The sequence below is a fragment of the Thamnophis sirtalis genome, unplaced genomic scaffold (assembly GCF_051295495.1).
Source record: "Thamnophis sirtalis isolate CommonGarterSnake01/CBP01778 unplaced genomic scaffold, rThaSir2_p1.2 scaffold_12, whole genome shotgun sequence".
Taxonomy (NCBI): domain Eukaryota; kingdom Metazoa; phylum Chordata; class Lepidosauria; order Squamata; family Natricidae; genus Thamnophis; species Thamnophis sirtalis.
In genome coordinates, this window is record NW_028261392.1 from 63,605,209 (window position 1) to 63,630,457 (window position 25,249).

The 25,249-nt window shown below is 40.5% G+C and overlaps 1 protein-coding gene across 1 annotated transcript; it reads right to left on the minus strand.

Annotated features, from left to right (window-relative positions):
• Positions 1–530: 530 nt before the first annotated feature.
• IVNS1ABP (influenza virus NS1A binding protein) lies at positions 531–23,264 on the minus strand. The gene is made up of 15 exons (XM_087726167.1): positions 23,107–23,264; positions 16,792–17,030; positions 14,338–14,464; positions 13,619–13,788; positions 13,451–13,526; positions 11,647–11,820; positions 9,377–9,502; positions 7,978–8,085; positions 5,811–5,937; positions 5,374–5,598; positions 4,655–4,776; positions 2,848–2,974; positions 2,623–2,754; positions 2,222–2,395; positions 531–1,746 (listed from the first exon to the last, which is right to left on the minus strand). The coding sequence occupies exons 3-15, from the start codon at positions 14,446–14,448 to the stop codon at positions 1,493–1,495; spliced, it is 1,926 nt and encodes a 641-aa protein (XP_087582293.1). The 5' UTR covers positions 14,449–14,464; positions 16,792–17,030; positions 23,107–23,264; the 3' UTR covers positions 531–1,492.
• Positions 23,265–25,249: the final 1,985 nt, after the last annotated feature.

Here is a 25,249-nt window from a genome sequence, read left to right on the forward strand (position 1 = left end):
CAAAAAAAACAGCCGTTGGGTACAATGGGTCTGCTTAATGCCATGACGTCCATGTGCCAACCACATCAAGAAAAGGTTGAGTGACCTGCATCGTAACTATTGAGTTATGGCTGGAATGACACTCCCAAGTCAAGGAGTACCTGTACTGTTTATAGTTACTTTACACAGCATCTAATTAACTTGCGGAAAGTACTATTTCAAAATCCAATGGAGGGCCACTACGTTGGATGGCTTTATAAATGTAGTTTGGACAACTTATAGAAAACAAAATGCATCAATTGCTATTGGTCTCGAAGCACTTCTGAGTTAGGGCAACAGGCTTTTCAAAACACCAGGGGCAGGAGAGAAGGGGGGATAGTAGGAGAAGGGGTAGACCACCTCCTTCAAGCCTTCTAGTTGGCTACTGTGAGAAAATGTTGTACTTAAGATTTAGCAGAGCTCTGTTGTGTTCTTAAAATGCTAACGTACTTAGGAAGGTATTATTATACCTCAAGCGTCGCCAACCCTCCAGCATCAGAATCAAACAACAATTATTAAAGAAATGAAACACAATTTGTATTACAGCGTGTTTTGAGCTTGCAAGTAGAAAGATACAAACTTATACAATAATTTTTGAGATAGGTAACCTTTTCTAAGACAGCGTAGACTTTTCTTGTTTTGCATCTTATAACTCTGCACGTTTGTTACAGAACCATACAGAAAACACCCTCTTATCTTGGCTGAATTTCAGAGTTATGCTTCCTCACTCGTATTAACACTCAGGTTCAGAAACCCCATTCAGATGTGATGGAAAACAATTATGTATTAAAGAGATCATACAACATCATAGCAAAGGGGGAGGGGGGGGGATTAATAGCTCTCACGATAGTAAATTAAATGTCTTACTCCAGTCTATGAATTTTGAGATTGTCTCTTTGCATCATACATTTGTATGCCCGTGTCACTTCAAAGGTTACAAGAGTCTTGGCTCTATTAATATATAAAAAGTTATAAAAGGCAGTCAAAATGGCAGGGGGGGGGGCAGCTTTTTCTAAATAAAGCCGTTTAGCTATTTAAATAAGGCTTATGAGATTATTCCAGTTACTTTAAGAAGAAGAAAAAAAAAGGCCTATAAAGTAATTGCTGATAATGAAGACTGCTGTTTCTTTCCTGCACTGGAAACAATTCCAAAAAAATAAAATAAAAATAGTTGCTTGTGCAAATCAGCAAAACGTAACATTGTGGGGGGATGCTCATGAAATGATATGCCATCAAACTTACATTCTTGTTATCTCAGAAGAATCTAATGTTAAAGTCTAAATTAAATCCTAAATGCATACAACGCCCTTCCATTTATTCTAAAAAAATATGTACAGCATATTAATAGTATGCAATATGCAAAAGCCTTGTTGCCGGTTAGCAACTTTTAACCCTTCCCCTCCCCCCACCGTATTCACATGTGTACCTCTTACTAAAACAATTACATCACTAAGCCTGTTAGTTTTAAGGAAAATTAGAACTTGTAGATTTTCGTGTACGGGCTCCACTCGTTGGATTCCGAATTGTAGACTTCGACTGTGTTCAGGAACTCATTGCCATCAAATCCTCCCACTGCATAGATAGTGTTGTTCACGGTTGCAAAACCAGCATTGCTTCTTGGTGTGGTCATGCTACCCAACATCTTCCACTCGTTCTTAGCAGGGTCATACATTTCCACACAGCTGACTGCATGCGAGCCATCGAAGCCACCGCCAACGAAGAGTTTTCCTAGGGAGAAAACAAGAACATAAGCTTGAAGAACGGTTCCACCACAAATGCGCGAACAGCAAAAGCGCGCCTGACTAAACCGCGGTGACAAAACCGCGCGACGAATGAGCCCTGAAGCGCGACGAATGAGCCCTGAAGCGCGCCGACAACAGCGCGCCGTAACCTAACCCTAACCTTACCTTGCGCTGTTGCCGACACGCTTTTGACATCGCGGTTTCAGCCCTCTCTAAGCGGTTTACAGAGTCAGCATATCGCCCCCACAGTCTGGGTCCTCATTTCACCCACCTCGGAAGGATGGAAGGCTGAGTCAACCTTGAGCCGGTGAGATTTGAACAGCCCAACTGCAGCTAACAGTCAGCTGAAATGGCCTGCAGTACTGCACCCTAACCACTGCGCCACCTCGGCTCTTTTTAAACAAATTAAACAAAGGTTAAAGTCAAAAATTTGTAATACTTCTCCAATCCCATGAGCTTACCATCGAGAACAGCAACACCAGCTCCGCGCCTAGCCACGTTCATAGATGCAATCAGCGTCCAAGTATTGTTTTCTGGATTGTAACGTTCTACACTGTTAAGGCAATTCCATGACTCAGCTCCTCCAATGATATACAAGTACCCACCAAGTTCACATACAGCAGACTGGTGCCTACCTATAAAGACAAAAGGGAAAAAATTAGTTTAGCACCAAGATTCTGTCTCGTAGGCATTCTGGAAAATTCTGCTTTATTTTACTTGCAGCATATAATTCTTCCTGGGTTAGATTTTCAGGTGCATAAACACGCCCTTGATGAATTCTAACACCCTCTACAGGCAAAACAAGTAAAATCTGCAAGAGAAAATAAATCACCCCAAAACTTTGAAGAGATTATGAACTTACGGATATTTAGCGAAGCGCAGTTTGTCCAAGATTTGTTTATAGGATCAAAGACATCACAGTTTTTTAATCCCTTCTGTCCGTAAGGATCTGACCCGCCAACAATATACAGTTTTCCATTCAGTGCACATACTCCTGTTCGTGCAAAGGGGAAAAAAAAAAAGAAGAAGTTACATTTTGCTAAGTTTTAAAAATAAGTAGCTTTATAGAGCATTATAGATATTTTACCTGCATTACAACGATTAGTTCTCAGTTCTGGAACTGGAGTCCAATCATCTATTTCGGGATCGTACATCTCCCCACAACTCAAATCGTCTGAGTGTCCGTTTGATCCGCCAACAACGTACAGCTGTCCCTGGGTGGTGGAAATTTACATGTTATTGAAATGATCTTTTAAAATTATGTTATCTCTAAATCTGTGCATTAATAGAGAAGAGGCTTTTAAATCAGCATAATGGGAACAACTAAGATAGCATAATGGCCTAGTATTAAAGGCTTATCTCAAGATAAAATACTCCTCCGCAATATTGATCCCATCCCACTCCAGAGAATCCTACTCTCCCACCTCCACCTAATCTAACCCGCTGCATTTGTTTTTGTTTTTTTAAATCTTATTTTAAACACATAAACACATCAACAAAAACAAACACATGACTTAAAACAACATAGGAACAAGTTCCATCGTATATCATACAGCAGTTCCGTATCGCGTTCTTTATAGTTAGTGTTTTCCCTTCTATACATTTCTATCTTGCATTCATGATCCTCTTATTCATTATCCATTTTTATGTACTATTCTGTATTTATTTATACTTAGCTATTTATAACAAAATATTGTTTACCTATATTGTGCTATATGTTCTTACTCTCATTTATTCTTTTACATACAATTATAGGTATACATTCACATAGTTATTCTTTTTCTTTGCCATTCTTATACTTTTGTTATTCCATTTAAAAAGTTATAATATACAGTTTGGGTTGCTTTGTTTACCATCCCTAGCGCCTGTTGTAACACCACCTTATTTTCCCTTTCTTTTCTCCCTCCCTTCCTTCTCTACTTCCTTCCTTCCTCCTCTCCTTCCCTTACCTTCTTCCCTTACCTCTCCCCTACTCCTACTCTCTCTCTTCGCCTTCCTGCCCTCTCTCCTTCTCTTTCTCTCTAAAAGAGCCAAGGTGGCGCAGTGGTTAAATGCAGCACTGCAGGCTACTGCTAGATCAGCAGGTCAGCGGTTCAAATCTCACCGGCTCAGGGTTGACTCAGCCTTCCATCCTTCCGAGGTGGGTAAAATGAGGACCCAGATTGTTGTTGGGGGCAATATGCTGACTCTGTAAACCGCTTAGAGAGGCCTGAAAGGCCTATGAAGCGGTATATAAGTCTAACTGCTATTGCTATTGCTATTGCTCTCCCTTCCACCCTCCTCTCTTTCTCTCCCTTCCACCCACCTCTCCTTACCTCTTTCTTTCCTTGCCTCTCCTCCACTCTTCATCTTCCCTTCCTACTATCTCTCCTTCTTTCTCTCCCTTCCACCCTCCTCTCCTTTCCCTTCCTTCTTCCCTCCCTTCTCTCCTTCCTTCCTCCTCTCCTTCCTTCCTTCTTCCCTTACCTCTCCCCTACTCCTACCCTCTCTCTTCCCCTTCCTGCCCTCTCTCCTTACCTTTCTCTCCCTTCCGCCCCCCTCTCCTTCTCTTTCTCTCCCTTCCACCCACCTCTCCTTACCTCTTTCTTCTTCCCTTACCTCTCCTCCACTCTTCATCTTCCCTTCCTACTATCTCTCCTTCTCTTTCTCTCCCTTCCACCCTCCTCTCCTTTCTCTTCCTTCTTCCCTCCCTTCTCTCCTTCCTTCCTCCTCTCCTTCCCCTTCCTTCTTCCCTTACCTCTCCCCTACTCCTACCCTCTCTCTTCCCCTTCCTGCCCTCTCTCCTTCTCTTTCTCTCCCTTCCACCCTCCTCTCCTTACCTCTTTCTTCTTCCCTGCAATTGTTAAAACAGGTTTCAGCAGGGAAACGAACATGCGATTTACTTCAAAACCTACCATCAGAACTGCCATCTGGAATCGAGCTCTTGGAGTCCTCATCGGCGCGATGAAAGTCCAGCAATCTGTCCGCGGGTCATAGCATTCCACAGTGCGCAAACATTCCTCTCTGTTGTAGCCACCTGGTTTGTAAAAAGAGCATTCAAAAGATGTTATTATTGGGTTAGAGAAATGCTATCTTTAAAAAGCTTAGACAATGCGTAATCCTCCAAAGTTTCCATGAACTTGGAACTTTTGCTACTGTTAGCTCGTGACCCGTCAAAAGCGCGTTCCACAAAAGCGCGGTCGACGAAATCGCGCATGTGACGTCATCACAACGCGACGAAAAAGATCGAAAAATTGAAATAAAAATTAAATTACAGCAAGCCGATTCACATAAAGGTAAGGGTTAGGTTAAGGGTTAGGTTAAGGGTTAGAGTGTTAGCTTTACGTTTAGCGTTAGGTTAAGGGTTAGCGTTAGGTTTTTCGTTAGGTTTAGGTTAAGGGTTAGGTTTAGGGTTAGGTTTGGGGGGGTTAGGGGAAGGTTTTAGCTTTATTTTTACATTTTTCGATCTTTTTCGTCGCGCTGTGATGACGTCACATACGCGCTTTCGTCGACCGCGATTTTGTCGTCCGCGGTTTTGTGGTACAACCCTGTTAGCTAGCGTCATCTCCCAATTCCAAAAGGTTTGAAGGGCAACATATTGCTCAACTCAAGGTGTTAAGAATTGTGGTGTTACCTGCAGCAACCAGCTTGTTGTTAAGCTCGGCTGTTCCCAATCCAGATCGAGCGTACTGCATAGGCGACATCACCTTTTCGATAAGATCATCCGGTTGAACCTCAAAACTCAAACTTTTCATCAGTCGTGGAGTACTAGTTGGGGAACTCTGTGGAGTGCTCCGACCATGAAGGAAAATCACACAAAAGACACCATCCAGAACGGCAAGACAGAGATAGGTGTTATCTGAAAAGCGAAACATGCGTTTCAATTCCAGTATACCGAGGTTTTTCAAGTCCTTCCCCTCTAAATGTGTTGCGATTCTAAAATCTTTTAACTCGTTCAAAGAAAAAAAGAAAATATATATATATTATGTACACGAGCAGTAGTTTACTTCTGCATTTAATATGAACGAAATAATCTAGAGCAAAACCAGCAACAACAAAACGTTGGCTTACTTGAGGTCTTCTCTGAAGCAACAATTTTCCACTCGTGTTTAAGATTCTGCACTGCTGCATTTGGCGAAAGACTTCCAGAAGAACTGCTACTTAACTGCTTGAGATCATTCTCACGGAGTGGCCTTTTCTGCAAAATCAAAAGGCAGCTACAGAAACCTAGCCAAGGAGGGAAATTTGCTCTGCCTTTGTCTTCAAAACTATTTTGGTGGCTGTAGAGCCTCGTCCAATAGCACATCTACACAGGTAACTTGCTGAATGCTCTAACATTAATGCTTTCTTTATCCACAAAATAATGTTCTATTCCATTTAATCACTTAGCAATAGCAGTTAAGACTTATATACCGCTTCATAGGGCTTTCAGCCCTCTCTAAGCGGTTTACAGAGTCAGCATATTGCCCCCCACAGTCTGGGTCCTCATTTTACCCACCTCGGAAGGATGGAAGGCTGAGTCAACCTTGAGCCGGTGAGATTTGAACCGCCGAACTGCAGATAGCAGTCAGCTGAAGTGGCCTGCAGTACTGCACCCTAACCACTGCGCCACCACAGCTCTTCTATATACTTACTATATCCCTCAACTTTACAGGTCTACTTTTCATTGTAAAACACAATTCAAATGTATACAAATGAAAGTTTACTCCTTACATCAAATCAGCATTTACCAAATTCAAGGTCATACAATCTATATTCACACATCATACAAACCATTGGTTTACCACTCACAAAACTGGCTTCACACACTGCACTAAGACAAATGCTTAGCACGAAACATAAACCTTATCTAACTAAATCAGATATTTTAACACTATATAAATTACAGCCTTTAAATCTATTTAAATCTATTCTGTTATTTTTACTACCTTTCGATGCCTATGGTATCTACTGCACCATTTTCTTGTTAACATAAATAAAATGTCACCTTATTGCCTATAGGATTTATCAACTAAGATTAGGGAATCTATATTTTTTTTTAGAATAAAGTTATTCTGCAACGGAATTCCTATTTCCCTTTCGCCTGTGTTTCATTATTTCTTCTATTTATCCGTATATTTCCTTTCACTGCTTGTTTAAATATCCTAATCTTTTCTCCTTTTTATGCTTCTCCACTGAATTCAGCGGCCTTCATTTCTAAATCGATATGCCTAAGTTAACACCACTCACTCTCTTCAATTAAATACTTACAAAAACTTATTAAATGGCAATCGAGAAACTAATGCCATCTCTAATTCTTGTAAATTCAAAAATGAGTCACAATTAAAGTATGGAATTTGTTTCGAAGTTAATAAATGGAAGTGTGAAAACGTAACTTATTACTGAGTCCAGAAAAAAAGCAGGAATCTCGTGAAGTGAAACAAATTTTCCCACTACTTTCCGCTATATTTATCCGGAACACATTAATTTATTCCTGCAACGACAAACCTTTTTGCTCAAATGAGCCCATTGTTTACACCAGGATTTTAAAATTATATTACCATTTGATACCTAGCCGCCACTTGTGACAGAAACATGTTCTATTTTCTCCAATACTCCTGAATTGCCCCAATTCTTTTCTCCAAAACTCCTGAGGAAAGGGGAGAGTTGTTCTACCACATTTGTCTTCTCGGTTCCACCACAAAACCGCGGTCGACTAAAGGGCGCTCGACGAAACCGCATAGCTGACGTCATCACAGTGCGACAACAGCGCGGAGACAGAAGCACGCTGTAAACGCTAAACCTAAAATTAACCCTTAAACCTAACCCCCCTAAACCTAATCCTAAACCTAACCCTTAACTTGAATCGGCTTGCTTTCAAAGCGCTATTTAAAGCGCCCTTCTTTCTCCGCGCTCGCTGTTGTCGCCCTGTTGATGACGTCAGCGAGGCGGTTTAATTGGGCGCGCTTTAGTCGAGCGCGGTTTTGTCGTGCCACAGTCTTCTCGACACATATAAATCTTTCAACCTCGTGGAAGCTCAAGTTAAACATCTAATTCTACTCTTTGCTTCACGGTATTTAGTGTGTGTTAAATGAATTAAGGCACAGCTCAAAACCAGAGGAGCCATAATTATTTTTAAGTTTGTATTTCCCTAGTGTTCTAAACGGGGAAATGCCTTACTCTCATTATACCACACAACGTTTGAGTTGTGTCGTTCTACTCTACCCAGAGGTTACCTCAGACCATGTGCATTTTGTACCTGCACAAACTGAATGTGGTCATCATCACTGCCATACACCTCAGCCTGTCCATCTAGTGGATTTCCATCAAGCAGCTTGTGATCAGCTGAGTAGTACAACGTTTGAACCTGTAAAAACAACAGAACAGCAATCTGGCTATAGTCTCCATTGCTGCTTAACTAACGGTACATTGTATAGAAACTTCGTTAGGATTCCAGGAAGGCCGCCTGATCTTCTCTCCATCTAGCAGAATGGAATTATTATTTTATTTTTTTAAACAAAGGGACGTTTCTCTCACGACGGCAGATCTTCGAACACTGGATTAAAAGGCTCCTCGTTTTCACAGCTCAAAAAGAAATCTTCTTGACTTCCGTACTCCTTGCGCCGTAGACGTCCAAATGTACGACAAGTATAATGTACATTATCTTTCAGAATAAAATTTGTACAAAGTTTCTTTTTTTTTGCAAATCGACAGTTTTGAAACAGGCAAATCAAAACACTTATGTTATATAGAAGGGGTTGCAAGAAAGGTAACGGGACTATTTTTCATTTCGGGAACTTCTGTTGCCTACATCTCAGATTAAACGTAATTAGTAAACTTTTAAAGGGAAATCTGATTCCTGTTAACTTTTTGAGATTCTCAGGTATGAAAGAAAAACAGAAAAACAACTGCTCTGGAAATTTAAGGCTTTTTTCCCCCCTTCGATGGCAAACTAAATTAAATTTTTTTCCGAAACAATCTGAAATGCGAATCTCCATTTTTAAAAACCAAATAGGTTGGAAGTTACGTTCACGAAATTAAAGACTAGTTAATTTATACAAAACTTTTCAATTGTTAAAACAGCCTGCAAAGAAGTAAACACCATTAAACATCATCATCGTACTCTGCCCACAGCGAATTTTCATAGGAGAAACTGGGGCAAAACTGCTCCTTCTTTACGTGTCATTTACACTTGGAAGATTCTTCTACGGTCCTTCAGCGATGGAGTATCCTAGTTTTGTTAATAAACCTATGGGGAGATAAATCAACGGGGAGGAACAACCATTAGAACCTCTGTCCTACTTTTCTCTCTTTTAAGTAAAACCTGTAAACAGAACACATTTGAGAACAAAACCAAGCTTCAAACCCACCTCCCCAAATTTAAAAGTGGAAGATAATGGCTATACTTGGAAGTTTCCTAAAGAAAAACGGAGACAAAAAACAAGAAAGACCATCTCGAACAGTAGTTTAATCAGCTCACCTGAAACCCCCCTAAGTTTCTCAGCTTAAGGAGACCTACAGTAAAATTTAAATTCTTCATAGTTTTTTGTTTTTTAAAGGGAACAAAAAAAAAAGGAGAAGGGATCATCCTTAAATTTCAGAAAGACGTAGCCGTTAAAAGATGGCCCAATCTCATTTTTTTCTCCTTAAAAACTGACCTCTTCCATCAGATCTTCAAGGCTGTCTCCGTTCTCCCAAATGCTGCGCTGAACCCAGTTGATTACCTTGGTGTACAGCTTGCCGTTGCTGGGCAAGTTAACATTATCTTCTAGCATAACCTCCAGCTGAAATTAAAAAAAGAAAAGCACATTTCATTTCATTTCTTGAATTTCTAGGCCGCCCAATCCCGAAGGACTCCGGGCGGCTTACAGAAATGAAAAATATTAAAAAAAAAAAGAATTAAAACAATAAGATACAACAAAATTAAGGAGAAGCACAACATGCACCCAATCAATTGGGGGGGGGGGCTGGACCTCAATCCAGAGGTCAACAGCCCCAGCCCCCTGCCGGAAAAGCCAGGTTTTAATAGCTTTACGGAAGGCCATGAGAGTTGGGTAGGGCCCGGATCTCTGGGGGCAGCTCGTTCCATAGGGCCGGAGCGGCAACAGAGAAGGCCCTACTCCGAGGCGTCGCCAGCCACATAAAACAATAATAAATAAAAACAATTAAAAATTTATTTTTTTAAAAAAAGAAAAGCACACTGAGGCAACAAAGCACAACCTTATATTCACTTTAGTTGAGAGGGCCTACAACCCGAAACAAACATTGTAGATACGATAAAAGATTTCTTCAATTTTGATGCGCCTCCGGAGGGGGATCCTGTGTTGGAAGAGGGCGGGACTTGGCCCGCTGCAGCATGCCTGCCCCTACGCCCTGAGAAATGGCCCTAGTTACGACATCTTGCATCTCCGCTGAGAGGTCGGGGCCTCGATCCTGGGCAGATTGGCTGTGATTAACCCACGCTTGGACTCTCCAGAGCAGCGCCCAGGAAAATGCTGTATTCAGTGTATAAGACGCAACCAGATTTTCAGCCTCTTTTCTGGAGGGAAAATGCGTCTTATACTCCGAAAAATATGGTATTTATTCCCTTTTTCCATTTTCTTCTTTGGCCTAAAATTCGTTCGCATCAGTTTTGATTATTGTAATTAAATTGCCTAATAAAAGATATGTTCAAGTTATATGATGTCAGTGAATTTCACTGTTATGATTGTGCCAATGACCTGAATTCTGGGCTGTATATCACAGCAACAATAAATGGCTTGGAAAAATCTATACTAAATATCCCTGGTATCTTTGTGTGCTGAGGTGGCATTGTTACAAAACTGCCTATTTGCAAATTGTTTTAAGATTACAAGTTTGTGCAATCAATATTCCCAATTGTGTTAAGTAAACGTATGGTGGCTTTCATGAAACTATTTTTTTTAATTAGAAAAAGAGAATACTTGGTAAAATTATACTTAAAATGTTTACTTCCAAATGGTGTCATAATTAAACAAGAATTTAAATGCCTATACATGTTCCTGGTACCAGATTGATAGTTTTTTTTTTGTCAAAAGGTTATTTCATAGGGTTCCACCACAAATGCGCGCACAACAAAAGCGCGCCTGACTAAACCGTGGTGACAAAACCGCGCCGACAGAAGCGCGCTGTAACCTAACCCTAACTGTAAATCTTACCTTAAATGAAATTGCGCTTCTGTCGGCGCGCTTTTGAAATCGCGGTTTTAGCGCCGCCGTGTTGTCGGTGCGCTTATGACGTTCGCGCTTTTGACGGGTCACGATTTCATAGAACAGTGAATGGTTGCATTATTAATATTAATATTGTAATGTATTGTACATTATTAAAGATATTGTCCAGGTCAGCTGTGTTCAGTATAGAGTTACAACTGACAAAATAAAATACACTTAATAAAGAAGAGCCTTATATTTTGGTTACAACTAAACTAGATTAGAGGAAGCTGTGTAAGGATTTTTATTTTGCTTGCAATAACTATCTTTTGTTTCCTGAAAACAAATATTTCCCTATAGTATGTTAAGTATCAAGGTTCATTATTGATTTACCATTATGTGATATACACAGTATATCATTTCTACTTTTTATAATCTAATGAAATTTCTTATTTTTTTGTATATATTGAAGTTCTTAGCACTATATAGATATGTGTACAGAGCGACTTTTATTCGGAAAATATGTGTATTGGAAGAAAGATAAAAAAATGTCTTAAAACAAGCATGCAAATGTTAATATTAAGGTTTTTAAAATTTTTTGTAATATGTGTTTTTTTAATGTTGTACGCCGCCCTGAGTCCTTGGAAGAAGGGCGACATATAAATCCAATAAACCAAACCACTTAAGTGAAGCAATTAATATTTATGTGAAAAGCAGTATCAAGATGGATGGATGGATGGAGGAGGAAATGGGATAAGTACCTTTAAACGTGGCAGTTTGAGAAATTCTTCTTGGTCAGAGATCTGCAACAAATGCTCTTGAATGTAACCATCAATCATGTTCAGTAATCGCAAATCACTCATGTTGCTTGCAAAGTTCCGGTAAGAGATGCAGCTTTGAATACTCATCCTGGAGAGCAGGTAATCTCCACACACCTTTTATTTTTGAAAAAAAAAAAAGAGTTTACAATTACGATAATTGTGACTTTGCAACTTCATTTTGTTTTAGATTTTCTCACCATAGATCCTGATCTTGTATTCCGTTAGTTTGATTTTTAAAATGACGTAATATATTCACTTATCTACAATCAATATACTTTTTTTTTTTAAAAAAAACAACCCTCATAGGATATGGTTTCCTCCTTGTATCTTAGTCACTTGGCTAAATGATTTTCCTACGATTAAAAGAGACTTCTTGTCAAAGTTTTAACAATGTGCTGTAAAGACTTTTATTTCAGTTTTGTTGCTATGTGTAATTATGATTACAGTGTCCAGTTCATCCATTAGATATATCTTTTGAGTACAAGACAAGAGGTGGGTTCCTACCAGTTCGCACCTATTCGGTAGAACTGGTTCATCAAATCTACCGAACCGGTTAGAAGAGGTTCCACCAGTGGACCCGGAAAGGAGGCCACACCTACAGAAGAGGTTCCAAAATTTGTTTGAAACCCACCACTGGTCCTTGGATATGATTGTTCTACACTATCATGCTCCTATTTATAAAACTCAGTGCCTCCGCGAAAGGTAAGGATGACTACTGCGTTTGTGGTGCAATCAGAACATTGCGTGTGTTGAAGTTGTTTCAACGCAAACCAAAGATGCCTTTTAAAAAACAAGTTTACATCATATTCTTATGCATGCCAGTGCTGTGTGTGAGGTAATTTAAGGTGGTTCTGACAAGTGTCGTCGGCATCTTCATATCCGGTCACATGGGACGGCAAGCCACTCCCATCCGGTCACATGGGACGGCAAGCCACTCCCACAAAGGAGGCCACACCCACAGTGTAGGTTCGAACAATTTTTGAAACCCACCACTGGTACAAGAATATAACTTCTTAAATGGGTTAACAAAAATATATGGCACTGGCCCTAGAACTGAAGTATAAAGAGTGTGCCAGCAGCTATTCAAAGTACTTGACTTTAAATATACTTTAACTTGACATGGGTTTGAAAAAGTGTTCAGTTTTTATAATTTAAAGTTATGACTTGAGCTCAATTCTTTGTGCATTCATGGATATATTTGTGTATCTTGGCAGCAACCATTGAAATGGTTTATCGATTTCCAAGTCTTAGGTCTCAGCTGTAGCATCCTCTGAGTTTCCTATGGTGAGTGCTAACTAAGCCTGAATATACTCAGCCTCTGAACTCGGGCAAGTCATTCAAGTTTTGCTACCTGCCAAAACCCGTGGCACGACAAAACCGCGAAGCCCTTATCCGCGGAGACATAAACGTGTCGCTAAAGCCGCGACGTCATCACCGCCGCGGCAACAGCGCGGCAACAGAAGGGCGCTTTAAAACGGCGCCGCAGCAGAAAGCCGATTTCAATTAAGGTAAGGGTTAGGATTAGGGGTTTGTTTTAGGGTTAGGTTTAGGGGTTTGTTTTAGGGTTAGGTTTAGGGTACTGAGTGCTTGGAAATGCGCGGATTTGCCCTCCGCGATTATGTCATCGCGGTAGGGTCGCGTTTTTCCTTAGCGCTTCGAACGGCGCGAATTAGTCTTCGCGCTTATGTCTCCGCGGATAAGGGCTTCGCGGATTTGTGGTGGAACCGCCAAAACCCCATTATACCTGCTTGACTCGCTCCATCTTCAGCCTCTTAGCTGCAGAGTATACATCTTTGACCAGTTCTTTATCAGCCTTTAATCTGTTAAAATGACATAATTATTATTTAGATTTTTTTTCTGGACAGATATAAAGTTAAAAAAAAATTTGTAATCTAGAAAAAGGATCACTTACTGAGCAGTGTAAGCATAATTTAACAAGACTTCAACAGCCTCTGGATTAAGATCCTCAAATTTCACGTGAGAAACGCCATGAGAATCACTGTCATTATTGAAGATTTCAAAAAGGTAAGGGCTACAGCAAGCTAGCACTGCTCTGTGTGCCTGCATCTCATGTCCACAGACCTTCATGAAAATAAAACCCTGAATTATTGGAAATAGAAACTGTTCACCAAATTATAAACCTCTAGTTTGAGTGACTCATGACGTACCAAAACACTTGGAAAAGCACTTTAACTTCTGGTTGATTTAAAAGTATTAAAACATTTCCATCATAAAAGAAAACATTTAATTAGGATTTATTTTGGACCAATCATGATCAGAATTAGAAACACCAAAAGAGGCTTAAAAAGAAACCTCAAAGGAGTGTGAACCGATCTCACAACAGGTAATAAAAGACCACTTTATTAATGTATTATAATGGCGCCTGCCCCGTTCACTGTCATTAAATTGGGTCACCCACGTTACTAACCCAATTTTTTTTTCTTTTGCAACAGTTCTTAAGCAATTGCCACAGCCATTAAGTGAACCCACTGTTCACAATGGGCTGATTTGGCTGAAAAATGGAAGTAAATTCAAGTTTTGGGCAAAACTGCTCTGAATTTTGGCCACGTGACCACAGGATGCTTCAAATGGGCATAAATGCAGGCATAAAATACAACACGTTTACATTACCTGAAGCTTAACATCACAAAATTGGCCACTTTTGCGCAAAGCATTTAACTTGGCAACAGATGATTCGATGAAGTTTTCATCTTCAAACATCAAATACCCATTAGGAATCATTTTGCTGTTTCCGTGGCTGAAACAAAGAAGAGCTTGTGAACTTTAATATAAGCTACAGTTCTTTTTACACAAGGCCGTCTTAAAATTTATGCATCATAATATGGTGTAAACTATGCAGAAAAAAAAACCAAAATTCAGGTCTGGGCAAGTATTGCAGTAAATTATGAAGATAATTTACTATTAAATTATGAAGTAATTTTCTCTCTCCCTTGAATAGATTCAATAAGTAGCAAAAATATGATGCATTTAACCCGGAGGAGGGCCTTCTCTGTGGCTGCTCCGACCCTCTGGAACGAGCTCCCCGTGGAGATTCGAACCCTCACCACCCTCCAGGCCTTCCGCAAAGCCCTTAAAACCTGGCTGTTTCGACAGGCCTGGGGCTAAAGAGCTTTTGCCCCCCCTCTCGAATGGTATGGTTGTTGTGTGCTTTTAAATTGTGTATTGTTCTGTTTGTCTTTTTTATCCCTTATCTGTATCCCCTTCCCTGACTTGGATTGTGAGCCGCCCTGAGTCCCCTTCGGGGAAAAGGGCGGCATATAAATGCAATAAATTCAATTCAATTCAAATAGATAAGTTCTTTTTTCATTCTTTCCCATTGTAACTTCATGTGTCTCCTATATAATCTCTGTCAATGTACAAAGATAAGCTGGATCCCGATCTCCTCTTGACTGGAAATGAGCTAATTTGGAGAAAAAATATTTTGTTGTTGCTGTTGGCTCTTCCTTTTATAGCAATGTTAGACTTATATACCGCTTCATAGGGCTTTCAGCCCTCTCTAAGCAGTTTACAGAGTCACCCCACAGTCTGGGTCCTCATTTCACCCACCTCGGAAGGATGGAAGGCTGAGTCAACCTTGAGCCGGTGAGATTTGAACCGCCGAACTGCAGATAACAGTCAGCTGAAGCGGCCTGCAGTACTGCACCCTAACCACTGCGCCACCTCGGCTCTTTTGCCCATTGCCCAGAATGCTTTCTCCTTTCTCCCTCGATATGTGTTAGGAGGCACATTTAGCTAAAAAAAACCCTAGAAGACTTTTCCAAACCTCAGAATTAAGTGGGATTAATAACTGAGCATTCATTTCAGGAAAAGATAATTTGCCTTAATGCAAGCTGGGAAATCAATATTGAGGGGGGATAAATGCTTTTATGCCTCTCTCTCCTAAGGGAAAAGAACAGCTTCGAAGAGGCTTGCTTCTGCTTTTTAATTTTAAAAATGAGAGCAGTTCGACTTTGCAACTATTTTTTTTTTGTGCTTTACAAATGACAGTATTACAAAAACTGGCAGAGTTATCTTCTTTTTCTCTCAATGATTATTTTTCAAGAAAAAAGTAACCAACTCAGCGATTGGGAGTTTTCACAGTGAAATATATGGCTACAATAACTGCTCTGTTTGCTTTCAAGGTCAGTAAGAATTATCTTCTTTCCCAAAATTGGTCCAAGGAATCTATCAAGTAAGACTTCTTTATGCAACTATTTACAATTTTAGCAAAAATTCTGTTTTGGTATTTACATTTGTCTGGTGTAGTCATTTATTTCCTTTTTTTTTAACTCTGGGTTTAAGACAGTGGTTCCCAAACTTGGCAACTTTAAGACTTGTGGACTTCAACCCCCAGAATTCTCCAGCCAGCTGGGAGTTGAAGTCCACAAGTCTTAAAGTTGCCAAGTTTGGGAACCACTGCTTTAAGGTATCAGAACATGGGAAAATCTATCTATTTAAATACCTACCGATTTACATTTACAATAAATCACATGAAATATTACTTACAAGCACACCAGAGGTGGGTTCCTACCAGTTCGCACCTATTCGGTAGAACCGGTTCGTCAAATCTACCGAACCGGTTAGAAGAGGTTCCACCAGTGGACCCGGAAAGCAGGCCACACCTACAGAAGAGCTTCCAAACATTTTTTGAAACCCACCACTGCTAAAGGGTTAGAGGTGCAAGGATCTTGTAACTTGACTGCTTTAAGACTTGCATGCTTCAATGCCAGAGGTCCTGAGCCAACGTGACTGGAGAAGGAATTCTGGGAGTTGAAGTCCACAAGTCTTAAAGCTGTCAGGTTTGAAGACCCCTAGTTTTTTTTTTCTAAAGGTTTAGGGGTGCAAGGGTCTTGTAACTTGACAGCTTTAAGACTTGCGTGCTTCAATGCCAGAGTTTCTGAATAGCTACTCGGACCGACCTAAGTACTAATTCATAATTTCATATCTGGTCACATGGGTGGCAAGCCACTCCCATCTGGTCACATGGGTGGCAAGCCACTCCCACAAAGGAGGCCACACCCACAGAGTAGGTTCGAACAAGTTTTGAAACCCACCACTGAAGCACACATACATGAATAAACTCACCAGTTAGATTTATGCTGTGATTTCGCAGTTAGGAGGCTTTCAATAATCCACTGTGTGTGCTGTTACAGGGGATACCAATTTATATTCCTTCTTAGGTAAACCACTGGTTTGGAAAAAAATGCATGCAGCTGTAACTTCTAAACTGTTGACTCCAAAACTATCAGGCTTTAAAACGATGTAATCAAAGTCCTTAAAAGCTATAGACACGAATTTCTTCTGTGATAGTCATGTATCATACTCTGAAACAACAACAACAAAAAAAATAGATGTTAAATGAATTTGGAATTCCCATATATCTTAATTCAAATTTTCTAGATGTTATTTGAAGAACAGATCTATGAAAATTGCTCCCCCTCCCATGAACAGAAATCTAGGGACAATTTTATACTAAGTATATATTCTAAGATACAGCTGAAAAATACAGCCTACTCCATTTGAAAACAGAAATCTTCAGTTCTGTGTTATACTAACTAAAAATACTATTTTAGAATGTAATATAAATTGAGCCCAAGTCAGATTAAATAGCGCAGCACTTGCTACGTAAATATTATATAAATTGGGGAGGGGGGGGAAATCTATCATTGCAATTCGATACAATGAAGAGAGATGAAATTTGTTTTCCTGAAATTCATTGTACTCAATATGGTTGTTTAAGAGTCATTTTGATGAATTATGGCTAAATAAACATCTATAAAAACAATTTTCAAGCCTCTTCAAGGTACCAAATTGTAATGATGGAATAGCATGACCCACAGCGCATAAGAGAATAGAATATAACTTTATTGCGGACATAGAGCAGCAATAGACATCACTGTTTACAATATATTAAAAAATAGTACTGACATTAATAGTGGATAATAACATCCCTGTTGAGAAAATACATGCTCTCAAACTCCCTAGGGACCCCCCACCCTAGGGTCACTCCCTAGTTTACGTGAGTGGAGAACCGATAAGTATGTGAGTAAATATAATTTTCCAAAAATGGTTAAGAGACATCTCCAAAAATTGGCACACGTTGACAGCTATAATTCTGCAACTAATTTGTTTCCTTGTGAACATTTCAGCAACACAGAATTTTGCCACTGCGCGTGGTAGCTGGGTTTGAGTCCTGGAGGAGGAAGCATACATTAAAAATTGTCTGCCCCCCCCCTCCCCAGGCATCTGGTCTAATAAGAGGAGAATATACACTGACCTATAAACTCTGTATAACCCACAGTACAGTAAATCATGTGAGATATTTTCGACTTCTCCTTTTGGAATTTCCCCTTCAATTTCCACACCATATTTCAACAACTTAAGACTTTAATCATTTCAGGCAGGCTGTACCATATGCATACATTCCCTCATGTATTACTGGCATAGTTTCAAGAAATTAAATATTCAAATCCATAAGGTTAACTATTGCCATCCTAGATTGTTTAATGCTACAATTTTCAGCATCTCTGAGGTTTAAGGCAGTGTTTCCCAAAGTGTGGTACGCGTACCCCCAGGGGTACGGGAAGAGTTTGGTGGGGGCACGCGTTGCACCAGAGTTTGGTGGGGATCACATGGGAATATCCACTGCACCGTGAATAAGGAGTGTACTTTAACATCATTCTGGTTACAAATGCAACATGTGTATCCGGTTTTAACAGAAAAAGTCCTGAAATACATCTTGCCTTTTCCAACTTCATATTTATGCCAAGTTGCTTTTTCTGCATTTTTTTAAAAGTAATCTTTATTAGTTATACATTTTTTTAAGAGTAAAACATACAAATACAAATACAGTTTTAAACATTTGTAGACATTAAGTCGAAAAAAAGGAACAGACTATTGGACGTGGAACCGCATCTCAGATTAAAATTAACAACCAGGGAACCAAATTATGATGATCTGTCATCTCAACATAAACAATTTCATCCTTCTCATTGAATCAAATAAATGTTCTTTATAATATAGCTTCCGTTTATTTTGCCAATGTACCAAAAAAGGAAAAAATAAATATATTTTAATTTTTATTAAAGCATATGTTTTTTATGGGGGGTACTCAGCGCTACAAAAATTATAGAAGGGGTACACATATGTCAAAAGTTTGGGAAACACTGGTTTAAGGGATATAAGTAGTATAATTTATACTACTTATAATATATATATATATATTATTATAAAAGTAGTATAATATAAGTAGTTTAATTTGAGTTGGATGAAGGGACATGTGGCATAAGAAACTAAAATGTAAAATTGTGCAGGTTTAAAAAGTATAATGAGAGATTTACTAGAGAATGATCTTGAAGGAGACAGGTTCCAATTCATGAAAATATTTAAATAGACAGTTATATAACCAAATTATGACACTTGGAACAGCCATGCATATTTCATAATGTATGCATCTCATAAAAACAGACGCCCAAACCCTTAATAGCTGCAACAGCAGGTGAAATTAAAATCACTCTTCATACTTAAAAAATACAAAAATATTGTGTAACTTTATGGCTGCCTATGCAGCTATGCTGCAATCCAAGTTCGAAAATAATTGATAAATAACCAAATGTGATTGTATACAGATGTGCAAATCTGAGATTTTATGCTGAAAATGTACTCCAGGGGAAAGGAGGCAAACAACCAAGATCAAAATAGTGAAAAAGTTGCAGAAGTTTATTTTTTTCTTTAAAAAAACAAACCACTCCTATCACTGTTTATAATATTTCTAAACAGAGTAACAATTTCTCAATGCCAGAATGTTGAGAAAATGCTGTTAAAAGCCTGGATGAGAATGGAATACTGCATTAAACAGCAAAGTATGAACAAGTCATAGGATAAAATAGTATAGTATTGTGCATTAACCCTGTTCTAAAGACAGAAATAACAAGTAATGAAAGTTGGAAAAACAGCTTCTTGACATTCATCATATATTATGCCTTTTAATATTGGTACCCTTGTAAGCCCTTCAACATGTGTGAAGTTTAGCTCAAGTAAGCAAAATAAGCCTAATATAATTGTGGCTGAACCTTTTCTAGGTTTATGTTGATCAAAGCGGTTCCATCACAAAACCGCGGACGACAAAATCGCGGTCGACGAAAGCGCGTATGTGACGTCATCACAGCGCGACAAAAAAGATCGGAAAATGTAAAAATAAAGCGAAAACCTTACCCTAACCCCCCCAAACCTAACCCTTAACCTAACCCTAAACCTAACGAAAAACCTAACGCTAACCCTTAACCTAACGCTAAACGTAACGCTAATGCTCTAAACCTAACCCTAACCCTTAACCTAACGCTTACCTTTATGTGAATCGGCTTGCTGTAATTTTATTTTTATTTCAATTTTTCAATCTTTTTCGTCGCGCTGTGATGACGTCACATACGCGATTTCGTCGACCGCGCTTTTGTGGAACGCGGTTTTGATGGGTCACGGATCAAAGCAGCCTCACTTGAGGCCAAGTTCATCTTTTCCACAATGCGTTCTTCCCATCTCACAACACTCTGGTTTCTGTTCAGCCGAAAGTATATATTTCACCCTATTAATTCTCCCTCGCAGAAATAGCTATTAACAGGGAGGAGGAGGGGGGCCATGATACAGGTATGTAAGCCGTACTTTTAAAAAAAGCACAATATTTGACTGAGAAATGATAAGGTGAAGGGGAAAGTTACAAGCTCATTAAATGCAGAGCCCTTCCCAACTATTTTAGAGGAAGAAAACCTTCCTAATATTATTTTGAACCCTAGATTTTTTGTTTTGTTTTAATACAGAATACAGCTATTAAGTTGTGCTATTCAGGGACAAGGCATAAATTAATAACGCCAACGCCATGCTAATATTTGTGGGAGGTTTACATTTTGACTACGAATCAAAACCACAGATTTATTACTTTCTTTACTTAAAATCCCACAAATAACAGTATTATATACAGTATTTCAGGAACATTCTGCATGAAGAGATTAAGGCAATTGTTTTATAAATGTGGTTTTCACCTTCTAAAGTACTACCCACACAAGTTTAAGATATGGAAGACTAATAAAAAGCTGGTCTCCCTCCTGCGAAGCTGTGCAACACACACATGTGTGCATTTAACACACACGTTCGATTGTACAGATTTCATCTTTCCATTGGTTGAAAAAGAAAGCGCGCTAGCCAATCATATTTCTACCACCAAGAAGCATAGCGGCTTTTCAATCCCGCGATCTTGGCAACAGCAACGTGGAGGACGAACAAAGGAAAAGCAGAATAGGGGGGGAAAAAAATCTACCCAGCTTCCAAAGAATGAACAATTTTTTACCTTATAGCTTATTTCCCCCACTTCCTAGCAAATTCTAATATTGCAATTCAAAAATCCTCGCCGATCCGTGTTTTTCTTTCAAACAAGGATACTCCCTCTAACCCAGACAAAATAAAACATGTCTCAGCTTGCCATATGCCAATGCTTTCAGACACAGCCAATCGTGGGAATCAAAATATCCCGTATGAGGGCATCATTTCTGGGAAAGGTCAGGGCTCCCTTCCCCAGATTTCAAGATTGGTTTGGGGGGGGGGGGGGGGAAGATGACAAGTCAGATTCGCTGAAAACGCCAACATTTAACGTGGCTTTAATTTCAAATCGCTCTTCCCATCTTAACGTTATCTGACCCGCAAAGAATACCCTCCCCTCTTTTCCCTTTGCAGTCCTTTGGAGGATTTGAAGGAGAAGAAAGGCAATGGATGGTGGTAACTCAACAACATTGAAGCCTGGATGGAGCCTCCCAACTCAAATGCTGCAAAATCGGAGCGACTTCGGGGTTCACTGTTGGTTTTTTTCCACCCCACCCAAGTAGAAATACTTCTTACTGAAAAAGTTTATGACACCATGAATAAATAAATATATATATATATATATATATATATATATATATATATATATATATACACACACACACACACACACACACCCCTACATATCTATCTATCTATCTATCTATCTATCTATCTATCTATCTATCTATCTATCTATCTATCTACCTACCTATCTATCTACCTACCTACCTATGTTGTATTGTTGGCTATGTTGGCAATAGTAAAAATATTGGGTTTCTGTCGTGATCGACTCTTGTGATGAGCCGATTGACAGATAATGGAAGCAGTTAGCTTCCTCCCATAATTGGGGCATACCAGGGGTTGTGACACTAAATATATACCTACCTACCTACATATCTATCTACATATCTATCTATCTATCTACCTACCTACCTACATATCTATCTACATATCTATCTATCTACCTACCTACCTACCTACCTACATATCTATCTATCTACATATCTACCTATTTATCTACATATCTACCTACCTACCTATCTATCTACATATCTACCCATCTACCTACCTATCTACATATCTATCTATCTACATATCTACCTACGTACATATCTATCTATCTACATATCTACCTATTTATCTACATATCTACCTACCTACCTACCTACCTATATATCTACCCATCTACCTACCTATCTACATATCTATCTACCTACGTACATATCTATCTATCTACATATCTACCTATTTATCTACATATCTACCTACCTATATATCTACCCATCTACCTATCTATCTACCTACATATCTACCTATTTATCTACATATCTACCCATCTACCTACCTACCTACATTTAAACCGGGTAGCCAGCCACCGATTTAGGGGAACGCCCACTACTACTGCAACCCTCCACGTTGGACTTAAGGGCATACTGACACAGCAAACCCTCCTTCTTCTTCTTCCCGCTCCTCGGCGGAAGAAAGCTACACCGAGTGTTTAAAAGAACATTTCCCCCCCCCCCCCGCCCCTTGGAGCGAATGGGAGGCTAAAAAAATCGAGGTGGAGACACCCCCCCACACACAAAAAAGGAACCAAAATCCCTCGCTTGGAATCCCCGCATCACGAGATCTTTTCAGACGCGGAAACCTTCCCCCCCCCTCCACCCTTTAAGCAGAATCCCCCTTTTTCCGTTCCCACTGCGCATTTTATGGACCGAGCCGACGTCCACGTGCGTTGCCCCCCGAGTGCCGCACTCTTTGCAAAAAAGCTCCCGCAAGCAGCTTGCCCCCTTCGCTTAATTCTTCCCACCGCCTCGAAGCTTTGACTCCAGGCGGGATGATCCAGAGTCTGTCCTCCTCTTCGAGATCCACGGGTCTCCTATTGCACGGAGGGACCCACGGACGTTTCTCTTCCCCACCTTCTTGGGGGAGACAAAAGCCCCAACCGCGTGCTCGCTCGCCCGCCCAAGCGCGGACTTTAAGCGCTTTATAAACGCTGGAAAAGACGCCGTTGGGCTTGCATTGCTATACCCGGCCCTTCCCGCTTACCTGCAGTTGCACAAGGTAAACGACACCGTTCATATTGAGAACGTCCAGGCTGCAGAGAAGGAAAGGCGGGCTTCGGCTTCCAAGACGTGGGGAGCGCCGGGGCAACTACCCAGAAAAAGGGGTGGGGGCGCACGAAGTATATAGGAAAGGACCAAAAAATAAATTAAAAAAAAAAATAACCCGGGAACGGGCAAACGGCGAGAGGAGAAAGCGCGCAACTCGACCCCCGCGTGGCAAGGAGGGCAAGAGGATCGCGCGCAAGGAAAGAGGATGGCGCGCAGGAAGAAGGGAGGAGGACGACCGAAAGGCGGGAAGGAAGGACGAGCAAATCCGACGTCAGCGGTGACGCTTTTATTTCCCCCCTTCCTTCCTTCTTTCTCCTCCAGCGGAAGAGATCGAGAAAGAGCCGCGACGCGCCCTCCTCCTCCGACTGCGGCTCTCCGCCTTCTGCGGCTCTTCCGGGCGAGGTGGCTGAAAGACGTCGCCGCGGCCGCTTCTATAGGTAACCCTCCGCCGAGAAACGGAGCCTGATTGGTTAAGAGCTCGCTTTGGGGTTGGGTTACTCTACTCGTATCGTTCCGCGGCTCGCAGGCTTTGGCGCGATGCAACTGGAAAAAGAGGAAAAAAAAGAGTCCCGAATTGAAAATAATAATAATAATATTAATATTAATCGTAATTGAATACACGTCGCACAATGCAAGCGGGGTATTTAGTTGCATTAGATGAAAAATCTATTATTATTGTAAATGCCATGGAGAATAGGGATGCAGAAACACTTGTAACCAAACGACATGCTGTATGTAATGGATGAGAATTTTTTTTTAAATTTTTATTATTTTATTTCTATGTTTAAAAAATTAAAAAAAAAACAAGTTTGTAATAAAAGAAAAGTTCTGCCTTGCAACAGATCCGGCTGAGAGCCCCTCCTCCTCTGTATCTATGCCCCCCACCCACCCACCCAGCACCTCCACCCGCTGGCAGCAAAGTGGGTCAGTAGGAGGAGGTGGGGGCCGTGCAAAGGCGCGTTATTCTCCTCGGAGACAAGGGGAAGCGCCTGGTTCTTCTTCCTCTTTCCGTCCCTTCGAAGAGGGGGGAAAAAAACACTAAGCGATTTTTGCTTCTGCCAGTTATTTACTGCTTATATCCAGGACCAACTGGAATTGCCATCCCCTGTAGGAAGTTATCACCCAGCCCCTCTCCCAGAAAATGAAATATCCTAGGAACTATTGAAAAGGCAGAATATTTCTCTGGATGTGAAAAAGGGAAGAAAGGTGTTTTAAGAGGCAGAATAGCTTCCTGCAGCTTCCTGCCCATCCCCACTTTGTCAATGAGCCCTTAAAGCCTGAGCTGGTCCACTTTACATAATAAAGAGTTCTACCCTTCAGAGTGATGGGATTAACGCTCTCTGGCTTAAAAGAATAAAGAACCCGGTAAACTTCCTTCCTGTAAGAAAGGTTGGTAGGTGTCCTTTCTGGTTGTGGTGGCAGCTGTACGAAGGGCTTGTAGGAAGTTATCACCCAGCCCCTCTCCCAGAAAATGAAATATCCTAGGAAATATTGAAAAGGCAGAATATTTCTCTGGATGTGAAAAAAGGAAGAAAGGTGTTTTAAAAGACAGAATAGCTGCCTGCAGCTTCCTGCCCATCCCCACTTTGTCAATGAGCCCTTAAAGCCTGAGCTGGTCCACTTTACATAATAAAGAGTTCTCCCCTTCAGCTCCAGAGTGATGGGATTAAAGCATGATAATATTGGCCTTTTACCCAACTCACCACATGGCGTCTGAGAACTCAACCAAACCTGGATTCGAAACTCAGCCTAGAGAGTTGCCCCTGCATGGGCCCATGGGAGTCTGACAACCAATCAGAATACAAGCTCAAGATCAAAGGCCAGAGAGGGTATAAAACCAGGGACTTTCAGCATCTCAGCCTTTCCTTCTCTTCTTCTCCACCTACATTGAAGCATGTGATCACCTTTTCTGTTCAGGAGCTGAAGCCATGTGGTCCTGTCCACCATAAAAACCATCTTTCCAAGCAGCCTCCATGTCATCTCCAGTGTCTTTTCCCCCACTTGGAGCCGAACCCAGAAGGACATTTCTTCCAAAAGGCTTCAAAAAGATCTTTCTTGCAGCTTTGCAAGATCCCTCT